The sequence below is a fragment of the Macadamia integrifolia genome, chromosome 3, assembly GCF_013358625.1.
Source record: "Macadamia integrifolia cultivar HAES 741 chromosome 3, SCU_Mint_v3, whole genome shotgun sequence".
In the NCBI taxonomy this organism is placed as follows: domain Eukaryota; kingdom Viridiplantae; phylum Streptophyta; class Magnoliopsida; order Proteales; family Proteaceae; genus Macadamia; species Macadamia integrifolia.
The window spans coordinates 23,987,181-23,998,542 of record NC_056559.1 but is presented as its reverse complement, the minus strand read 5'-3'; the positions used below and the strand labels follow the sequence as shown (position 1 = coordinate 23,998,542).

Genomic DNA, 11,362 nt, shown 5'->3' with positions numbered 1-11,362 from the left:
CTGGAAGGCTATTCCTATTCAGTGTCTGAATTAGAAAGCGAAAAGCAATTTGGTAATGTCTGAGTTTTCAAAAGGACAGTGAAAGCTCGAGCCGTTTTGGGCCCCACTTTTAACTGGGGGCACGTAGGTTAATCACGGAGATTGGAATTAATGTCCTCGTACAACTGTAACTCACATCATCTCTATTTTATTATTATAATTATCTTAATTATTATTATTTAAAATATATATTTTTAAAATCGATATGTTATTTAGCATACCTATCCCTCTCCCATGGGAAACGGATATAAGGATAACTAAATAATTTTTTATTTATTGATTTATTTTTAGATTTCCAAAATTAGTGAAAATTCTAACCGACAAATAAAAAAGAAAAAAATTATAATAAAAGCAAAATAGAGTCAAGATTGAGTAATTGGAACTGAGAAAGGATCACCAGATTGTATAACTCAGCGTCTAACACCCGTCTTTACGTGAATATATATGATTTTTTTTTTTTTAATTTCCGTGATTACCAAACATAACCTTATATCGTTCGCTTTCTCATAAGAAAAAAAAAAAAAAAACCCCAATCTTGATTACTAAATTGAAGGGATTAAGCTACTGGAACTTGAAAGAAGATTAAAATCGTCATTCTGATTACTAAATTGAAGGGTATGGGGAAAACTATTGGGAGAAGATTATAAATTATAATCATCGTTTGGATCTGCAGCAACAGCAGAAGAAGAAGAGATATGGCGAAAGAAAGCGTTTTTGGCGAGCAAGTGGAAGCTTCCGGCGACTATGAGGTTCTTTTGAAAACTCTTCAGCAGCTTGGTCGGCGGAGTGAGATCCTGGACCTGTTATCTGAAGGGTTCTGTACACGGTGCAGGGGCTTGTTGCAGAGCCGTTTTGAGAATCTCTCTAATGGTAACTCTTCTTCTTCTTCTTCTTCTTATTCTTATTCGTTTCCTTTCAGGTGTTTTTTGTGATGGTAGAGTGAAAAGTTGAGAACCCTTCTGATAAACAGAAGGGTAAAGTTGTATTCGATTTAATTGCCGCTTCATATGATCATGTCTGATAATAAGCTTTTGGACGAATTGATATTTGGATTCCTGGAGTGTTCTAATGTGTTAACTCCTGGGCTTTTCAGTATTTCTTTTGAGTTCGTTTAATTCTAATGGTCCACTTGCAGGAAAAGAGCAGTCTTGGTTTCGATTTAACTTAACTGCTGCTTCCCCTGATCATGTCTGATAATAAGCCTTTGTACGAATTAATATTTGGATTACTGGAGTGTTCTAATGTGTTAACTCTTGGGTTTATCAGTATTTCTTTTGAGTTCGTTTAATTCTAATGGTCTACTTGCAGGAAAAGAGTAGTCTTGGATTTGATTTAACTTAACTGCTGCTTCCCCTGTTCATGTCTGATAATAAGCTTTTGGGCTAATTGATATTTGGATTCTTGGAGTGTTCTAATTTGTTAGCTCTTGTTTGTTTAATTCCAATGGTCAACTTGCAGGAAAATTTGATATGACATCTTCAGATGTTAATTACTCTGAGAGCTCAGCTGATTCCTGTTCTGTGGATTCATCGAGCTTTTGTTCACCAGGGAAGACACCCACATCTTCCAGAAAGAATCCTCATTTGCATGAGAACTCTGCCCAGAGCTTAGCACAAACTCCAGAGCCTGTCTCTTCTTCGGGGCACCAAATGAGTTATTCTGATTCCTTGCCGGCATCGGTAGATAGTCGACAACATTCATCCATTGAATCTGAAGCTGGTAATGAATTAAATGACATGTCACGAGTTAGGAGGAAGAAAGATTTTGTGCATATAGAGAGCATAAATGGGAGGCCAGTAAATATAGTAAAGGGGCTTGAGCTTCATACCGGGGTTTTTAATATGCTGGAACAGAAGAAGATTGTTGACTATGTCTATAATCTACAACGTCTAGGACAAGAGGGGCAACTTAGAGGTATATATATATCCACTATCTTGGTTTCCTTTTTGTTCCTGAATTTTTATTTTTGGTATGCCTGTTAATATAGTGCGTGATCATTAGTTTTCTTAATGCAACAGATTATTAGTATTCTATCATTTCCTGAATTATGATATGGCGTCATGCCTGTTAATATGTTTCCTATTCTCTTATCAGATAGGGTAGGCATTTGATGTTTTCTAGTTCATGATGTTTGTGCTGAAGATAAAAACCAGAAATGATAATTCTTCTAATTACCCATAAGTTTGATTAAACAGATTCAACTATATATAGTAAATAATATATATATACTAGTAAGAGCACACGTGCAAATGCACGTGTGGCGAAACATTTTTTTAATGTGTGTAGATTTATGTGAACAAAAATAGCACCTTCATCATATTTTCAATTATTTCCAATTTTAGTTATGATTCACTTTTTCTTTTCTATTTTGGATTGTATGTCCAAATGCACCTGTGGTCTTGTGTTGTGTTGAGTGTGTGTGCGTACATGAGAGAGAGAGAGAGAGAGAGAGAGAGAGAGAGAGAGACTTAATGATTATTTTGCAATAAGGAGTGTGATATGAAATATTGCACATTTATTCTAAGGTAGAAGTATTGAACAATATACATCATACAACCTGACTTAGAGCTCTTAATGTCAAGGCCTAAAACAATAATTATTAGCCTCTATGATCTTGAGGTTGACAATCTTTGATTGAAAGGTTGGAACTGTATACAAATAGAACACCTTGAAATATTAATCTTTTAAATGAGCAGCTATCACTTTTGAGTCTCCTTGTGGGCGCCTCAAGTTCACAGAATATCATATTCTATATTTTGAAACTAATTCAAAATATTGAAACAGAGAATCATCCAACCATGTAAAAATCCAAAAGATTATACTAACTGTTTGCCTAAATTGGCAAAAAGAGAACCCTCCCTTAGGAGTCAACTATTGGTACAGCATGAGGCTGAGACAACAGGGCATTCTCTGCTATACATCATGAATTAATAGCAGATATGTGAAGAACATACCAATGTTCTGAAATTCACATTGCTCTAATTTGTATGAAAAATGCAAATCAAGAAATAAAAACAGTATAATTAAATAATATATAGAAAAAATGTATAGTTCCAAGAAGCTCATTTAGGAGTTAATTAACTCTTTGGCACGCACTTTACTTCAAGCAGATGGTGAGCTTCTCCAACACCTCAGGTAAATCATTCCATTAATAAATAAATAACATGTCTTCTGGAAACTTTGAAATCTACGGTATTTCTTTTATGATATTTTGATATTTTGCCAATCTACGTTTCTAGAAAGTGGCACTCAGATAGATTAGCAAATTCCTATTGTCTATTATATGTAAAACTCTATGGGCATTTCAAAGCATTATAATGTGACATTTTTAAGGTGTCCAATATGGCTATTATGGACACACACACACACACACACAAAAAAAAATTAAAATTCCGTCTTTTCGAAATGCCAAAAATAATAACATGGGGCCTACAAACTCTCATGTAGGTCAATACAAATGGAGTCTATATTGTGTAGGCATGGTTTCCCCAAATGTGAACATGGGGCAATATGTTAAGAGATTTCAAATTTGCGTGCTTGCAAGCCAAAGAATCAGTCCATAAAATCCCAATGCAAAATAAAAAAAAAAAATTCTTGGTGGATGGAACAGGATACATGGTTCATATCAAACCAAGAACTTGTTATATTAAGAATAGAATCCTAAACCCAAGATCATCAATACCGAGGCATAGGGATTGGCAACCTCGAGACCCCTTACACGAGATTTTTCGTAGAAAGTGCTTTGGAGATTCAAAGAACCTTTGAAATGTAGGGCATTGGGATAAAAATTAATCACAAAGTATATATGTTAGGAAAACTAACTAAAGTACTAATGGATGTTATGCTTCAAAAAAGATTCCAGAGTGGCACCTCCTTTTTGGCAATAATGTTGGCAACAACAGGATTTTTTATCTCATTTCTCTAAATTATAAGTAGTCAGAGTATTTGAAAAAATCAAGGTTGTTTAAATATACTTACTTTGAAAAGGGGGGGGGGGGGGGGGAGGTGATACATCTTTGAGGTTAACCTTCAAAAGCTTAAAATGTTGGGAATATCCTCATAGTAAACACCAGTCTAACCCAAATCCATTGAATAATGATAACCATGGTACAAATATCTAAAAGCAAATGGTAATGAACAAGCACATGCTTAGTTTTAATCGACAATACAAAATGCAGCAAGTTTTCCTAATATAATTACCACATTCTCAAGCACAGATTAGCACACAACAAACTGGAGCCTTACCCGGTTTTTGGATTGTAAGAAAGCTGCATTGGAAGCCATTCAATTTCACAATCCTGAAGTTTACCAAATAGAGAATGTACTCCACAGAGTCACAGACTTCTCTTTGGTCCCTTTGTACAATGGATTATATTAAGCTAAAATAACTTTAAGTAGGCTATCCTAACAACTGACAAGATTGATTGTCCCATACACTATCAAACACTACTAACAAATTCTAATGAAATCTGAACGCAGATGCTTAGAAGAAATAGTCACACAAAGTTGCATATCTATAAATATATGAATACAAATTTGAACCAGAAATCTTCTGATTTCTCAAGAACGAATAGTGGTGTTAGAACAAGGATTGGTGACATCCCATTGGTAGGCTTGAAGATATAAAATTCACTATGAACCCACTAAAGAAGCTCTTGCATATACACTCTGAACCGTGAATATTTTAAATGTCTAAATAAAAATGTTTGGGTGAGGTAATGATCTTTCACTTAATAATTGCCTCCATTGCCTTCTAATACCATAGAACTGAAGCACTGAAGTAGTGGAGGCATTCATCTAATTACCAGGAAAGAGAAGGGAAGAACAGTTACTGTAATGCAAATTATATTAATGAACAGAATAGTTTCAAATTTTACAAGGCAAGGAAAAATTCTGTACCTAATACGGACGAAGTTTAGGGAGAGACAAATTGGGCATTGTCCACAAGGAACCACCATTGTCGATGACACTAGGGAATGTAGTTGGGAATGCAAAATTAAATTGTACGATTACACTGTTCCAGACTTCGAGTGGCATTCCTTCTCAGTATGTGGAGACTTCTGGGTTGCGGAATCTGTTCATCCCTGTCAAGGAAAAATTCCATGTAAGAGAAACGTTTGGAGAGAGCAAGATGTTACAAAGGATATACGTTGTGAATCTGCCAAGGCTTTGATGATCGTGAGAGAGAGAGAGAGGGAGAGAAAGAGTGCAAGAAGATTAGGGTTGGGATTTGGAATGGAGAGTATTTACTCTGTCACTGTTCTTGCAATTCTAGGAAGAAAAAAAAAGAGAAGAGAAGGGAAGATCGTGGATAATGGGAGAGTTTGAGAGAGAGAAGGAAAGACAAGTGACTATAGGAAAGTAGGGGAGTTTGAGAGAAAGAATGAAGTAGAGAAAAAGAGAATTATTATTCCTTATATAATGGGATTTAATTTTTCTCAAAATATAAAAATAAATAAATAAATAGATAAATAAATGAATTAAAAAAAAAAAAAAAAAAAGAGGGAAGGGAAGATCGTGGATAATGAAAGAATTTGGGAGAGAAAAGGAAAGAGAAGTGACTCTATAGGAAAGTGGGGGCGTTTGAAAGAAAGTAAAGAAAAGAGATTTGTAATCTTCCTTATATGAAGTGATCTAATTTAATTTTTATAGAGAGTGATAAGAGAGAGAAGGGGGTTATAAAATAGAATCTAAGGAGTTTCCAATTTGTAGGAGAGTAACGTGAGAGATGAGAGGGGGATAGGAATAATAGGATAGAATCTAAGGAGTTTCCTATCGGTAGAAGAGTTTTAAGTATAGAAGAAAAGGAAAGTGGAGAGAGAGAAGGGGACGTGAGAGGGTGAGAGAGAGAGGAATATGAGAAATAAATTTTTAGAGAGTTTTAATTATTAAAGAAGGATACCAGAAATTATGGGAAAATAAAAAGGAATGAGGGGAAAGAAAAAAGGGTAAAATAGTCAATTGAAAGATTTTCCACTTCGTGCTTTTATATAATAGTATGATATATATATATATATATTCCATTTATCCTGCACTCAAGACAGACAATTGATATCTAACTCTACACTTCGAAACAAATAAGAAATTTGAAGAGTTTCTAAAAAGAAGTAAATTATCTAATAAATAAAGGTTTTGTTGGTCAACTCTGCCAAACCTTCACGTAACAGGGTCACATCTTACATCAGAACTTTTCCCTTGCTATGAAGAAATTTTTTTGTTAATAATAGATAGGGCTTTTCTTTTTATTTTTTGGGAGAAAGAGAAAATCTTGTCATGTAAAATAATAGTAATACAAATCAGTGACAAGGAGCATTTCTTACTTCAATATAGACATGAGGCATTACCTCAAAAATCAAAAGGTACAGGTGCCGCTGCCTTCTAAAGGCATAAAACTCGAGGTACAGAGTGAACTAATTGATGCTATAATCTATGGTTACTGTTTGGAGATCTAAAGGGCCACTTGGGGTTGTTTATGTTTTAGAAATTGTAATTCCTGTTTCAAAATTTCCGGGGCTTTTGCTGGTAATCATGGATTTTAGAGTGAAGGAATGACCAAGGAAAGATACGATTTCTCAAATCTTAAACAAAAACTAACTCTCAAACTACATCGATCAAGAATTAATAATGTAGATCAGAAAATAAATCATATGAAGCCCAGAGACAACGAATTGCGTTAAAAGAACATATCTGAGATCAGATAACAGTGGAAAATAAATTATAAAAAGTATAATGTCTCTCAGACCCAAGAATTAATATGGAATGTCATAGTGGAGTTGGTTACCAAGATGCTTGTTGCACTATAGAGTCCACAGTTTGGTGTGCAGTGGTCATTTCATTGACTTCTGGCTACTTACAATATTGTTCTACCTGACTGGTTCTCTGGATGTGAGGTTGATATGGACTGGAGGGAACATGATGAGTGGAAGCCTTCTGTTTTCTCCCCTTTTGCAAGTCAATCAAATAAGCCCCCCCCCCTTTTTTTTTGGGTAAAGAATAGCCCTAATTGTTGATATTTATACTTCTATCAGGAACATCTTTCGTTATGGTGTTTTAACTTATGATAGTAACATTTAAAGGGCAACTATCACATAACTAGCTTTGCTTGTAGTCTGCAGATTATACCATGATAACCTTCTCCACAATCTCTTTGTTTTTTCACCTAGAATGGTGCATAAGTTCTCAAATACTGTCGTTTTTAACTTGACAATCAACATTGCAAACTGCAATAAACTGGGAAATTTTTTCCAAATCAACCAGGTAGGAGGTGGATCACCTGCTTGTCATCATGTCATGGTTTAAATTCCGAAGAAACAACCATGCTAAGTTAATCAACCTACAAAATTGTTTGAAGGATAAAATTACTTTTTTTTTCTTCTTTTTTTTGGTTAACCAAGGTGTCCGGGACAGCTTACGCGCACCTCGACTAATCCTCGGGGAGACTAGCACAGAAACCAACCGCCTTGGTCTCCACTTAAATCGCAAATGCACAGATGGGGAATCGAACCTTGGACCATGCACCTATCCACACAATCCCCAATTCGCTCTAACCATCTAGGCAACCCACGGATGGGTTAAAATTACTTGGTTGGTGTCTCTATAATGTCTGATAATTCAATCAAATACCTTCCCATGTATCGGCATGCTTCCCCATGTGTGTTTATGCATGCCTAAGGTACTCCAACCATTACTGTGCAATCTTCCATGGTACTCGACTTTCAAAGATTTATTGTGCCACTTGGAAACTTCAATTAAGCTGAAACTTGACGTGTGAGCAAAGGACCTATAGATCTATCAATCCACAAGTTTGGTCACCATTTGATCTGCGACGTGGCAGATTTTTAGGATTGCTTAGGTAAGGCTTCCTAAGTGGAGCATGTAGGAAACATTTACCAATACAATAAATGTTCGTCTGAACTTTTTTTACAAAGTACCAGTACTTTTATTACTTTCAGATGTTACATTGTTTTTACCAGAATCGACAAAAAAAAAAAAAGAACACACATTGTTTACCAGAATATGATAACTGTTCATCTGACCTTTTGTTCAAAAAAATTCCAGCACGTACGTATACAGAGCCGAAGAAGTGGATGCGTGGTAAAGGACGAGTTACAATTCAATTTGGTTGTTGCTACAATTATGCAGTGGTAAAATTTCATTTTAGCATCTGTTGTTTGCAAGTCTTGCTTGCTTTTGTTATATAATTGTTTTACTTTCATGTCTTCCTCACAGAAATTTCTTTGACAGGACAAAAAAGGGAACCCTCCTGGTATAATCCGAGATGAAGAAGTTGATCCCATGCCTCCCTTGTTCAAGACCATGATCAAAAGATTGGTCAGATGGCATGTCCTGCCCCCAACATGCATTCCGAATAGTTGCATTGTTAACATATATGACGAAGGGGATTGCATCCCTCCTCACATCGATCACCATGATTTTCTGAGGCCTTTCTGTACTGTATCATTCCTGACTGAATGCAACATATTGTTTGGTTCAAACCTAAAGATCGAGGGTCCTGGAATATTCTCCGGTCCATTTTCCATACCTTTGCCTGTCGGGTATGTGAACTGTCCCAGTTCTCAAATTTGTTATTATCATACTAAGTAAAACCTGTACAGTAGAATGATCTATTTGAATACATGCCTCTTGCAACTACAAATTGTCATTTTTTTTTCCTTTCTGATTTTTAATGAAATAATTATATATAATGTCAGATGTTATTATCACCAAATATTATACACTGTTTTATAGTAGCATTTATACCTTTTACTATATTATCAATGTTTAATGGTAAAAACCATGGGAAGATTGAATTGATGTATATTGCAGCCAACATGGTTATATCGTTTGCTTATGGTTCTATGATATTTCTCTTGCAGATCAGTACTAATCTTGAATGGGAATGGTGCCGACGTAGCTAAACATTGTGTTCCGGGTGTGCCTGCCAAAAGGTAGTGTTTTGATTCCATCAAAACTTAGAGCCGCATGTCTTGAAATTGGCAGAATGCTGTATAATTGACTTGCTAGTTTTTCCACTGCAGGATCTCCATCACATTTAGAAAGATGGACGATAGCAAAATGCCATTCAAGTTCAAATCTGACCCAGAGTTGCAGGGCCTTCAGCCTCTTTCTTACTCCCCTACGACGAAGTCTCCAACTCAGCAGGTTCAACGTCCAAATCTTATGTATCAAAATAAGAAAGCTTCGAGCAATGAGTCTAAGGGTATTCTGGAGACGGCTACTAGCAGTTCTTTTCACTTTGCAAACCAAGATTTTCCCCCACTTGGTGGTTCAAACTCAAGTAGCAGTTCAAAGCCTAACAAGAACAGGTTACATTGACAGCATATATATATATATATATATATTTATTCTTTCGTTGATGGATTCTTCTTTTACTGTATGGGGTTCCACCCCAAATCATTTATTTTGTATTAACCCATGTATCACCATGGTAGTTTTTTTTTTTTCTTTGTCGCTATTTTTTTTGGATCATAATTTAAATTTTGTTATTTGAATATTTAAAGCTTATGAATAAATTTTGTTTGAACAAATTCACTTTCTTCTCCAATATTGATTTCAGTTTTTCATACATACTATTGTGAGCAATATAAAACCATCTGTATGCATTATGTAAAATGTATTCCAAGTTAGTAACTTATAGCCAAGATTCAAGTACATTCCTGGCTGACCCCTGTTCTAGCTTGGGTAGATCAACTGCACTTTGTGCATCTTCAGTGGGAATGCAACTCGATTAAGCCTGGGTTGGGAAACTGATTAGTTTGAACCAAAATGAGCTGGAAGCCTGGCTGAGTGGGGCCTGATTTAGTTCAAAGTTTAGCCCTGAATTTGACCCAACTTGCACCCCAAACTTTTAAGTTGAGACATGGCTATGTCTGATCCCTGTAGTAGAACATATATATACATTTTGATGTTCAGGTTCACAGGTGAAAGTTTTCCTTTCTTCCCATTAAAACCAGAAACATCAGTGTCTTTTCTTCATTTTTTTTCAATTGCCCATTTTCAAAAAGGATTTGGCTAGCTGGTCCTTTCGGTTTCGAAAATAGAACGAGTAGCAGCAGCCAGCTTCTTTTCCAGATTTGATTTTAGATTTGCTTAGAAACAAAGAGTTCTCAAACCCAGGCCTCCGAAAATTTTTAATTATGGGTTCAAAAATTATGTTTTGCTTATGGCAGGAAAGAAATTCAGTCCATATAATAATAGAAAGTCCAAATCTCCATCGTTTGATACATCTCATAATGCATTGGATCTCTTGCCTTTCCTTTCCTTTCAACCACCCAATGGATTCTCATCTTTCTCCTTTGTGTAAGGACAATGTGATCCAACTAAGACCAAAAGGTGGTCACAAATTAATCGTCATATATACATGGTAGTTTCAAGGAGCAAATCAATGAAGCAGATTAGGCATCTTGTCTCCAGCTGGAGAATGGCAATTTCTCCATAGTCAGCAGTTGAAGCAGGAGGGAAAGCAATTGAACAAGGAATCTTTTAAAATCTTTCAGCCTGATAATTTATAAAGTTTCTAAGACTCATGTACTATTACAGTAGCCCAAGCATGTTTTATAAATTTTCCTCTTATCCAAAAAAAAAAAAAAAAAAGGGTGTTTTATCACTCAAAGAACCAGGGAAAGTTGTGATGTGCAGTTAGTTTAATTTAAAACTGGTCAGGGATCACAAATGAACATTTGATTTACCCACTTGATCTCCACTTTTAATGGTGAGGAGCTTCTCCAAGATCTCTAACATGTATTTGATGCTTCTTTGTCCTATGTTTAACCATACAGTAGCCAGACCAGTTTTAGGATTAAAAGCACCATCAATGAGAAAAGACTTCTTCATGATTCTTTCAAGACTTGGTTTCTTCAAGTTGGGTCTTGATGAAGCTTCTCTAGTTGAATATTGAGACAATTTGTATACCACATAATCCTCTTTGATGCCACTATGTATGTTATTTCTCAAAACAATGATAATACTCTTGGCACCCATGGAGGACTGTCTCCACCCCTTTCGTATGGGAGGATTCTCTCTCTCAATCATGTTTAAATCCACTTATTGGTCATGCACAACAATAAAAAGAAATAACCAACTTCCAAAAAAAAAAACCCAAGGCTAACACAGTGAGCATTAGGGAATTACTTGACTTGCAAGGGAACAAAAGAAACGCTTAGAAGGGACAACTTATCAATCACCATCCCTTTTACCAGAAATAATTATAAAATCATCATCCCTAATTTTACACCCAAAAATGGGGGTGGGAGCCGTGGGACACACATCTGTTTTTTTTTTTTTTTTTTTTTTTTTTTTTTTT

General features: G+C 35.5%; 1 protein-coding gene across 1 annotated transcript; it reads left to right on the top strand.

Moving 5' to 3' along the window:
- The first annotated feature begins 520 nt into the window (after positions 1-520).
- Positions 521-9,587, top strand: LOC122072844 (RNA demethylase ALKBH9B-like). Its single transcript, XM_042637271.1, has 6 exons — positions 521-909; positions 1,498-1,953; positions 8,098-8,183; positions 8,284-8,594; positions 8,916-8,987; positions 9,078-9,587. The coding sequence occupies exons 1-6, from the start codon at positions 735-737 to the stop codon at positions 9,373-9,375; spliced, it is 1,398 nt and encodes a 465-aa protein (XP_042493205.1). The 5' UTR covers positions 521-734; the 3' UTR covers positions 9,376-9,587.
- Positions 9,588-11,362: the final 1,775 nt, after the last annotated feature.

Coding starts and splice junctions, on each gene's coding strand:
- LOC122072844 (XM_042637271.1), top strand. CDS start 735: ATGGCGAAAGAAAGCGTTTTTGGCGAGCAAGTGGAAGCTTCCGGCGAC. Junction 8,184..8,283: donor GTTGCTACAATTATGCAGTG/GTAAAATTTCAT, acceptor TTTCTTTGACAG/GACAAAAAAGGGAACCCTCC. Junction 8,595..8,915: donor TCCATACCTTTGCCTGTCGG/GTATGTGAACTG, acceptor TTTCTCTTGCAG/ATCAGTACTAATCTTGAATG.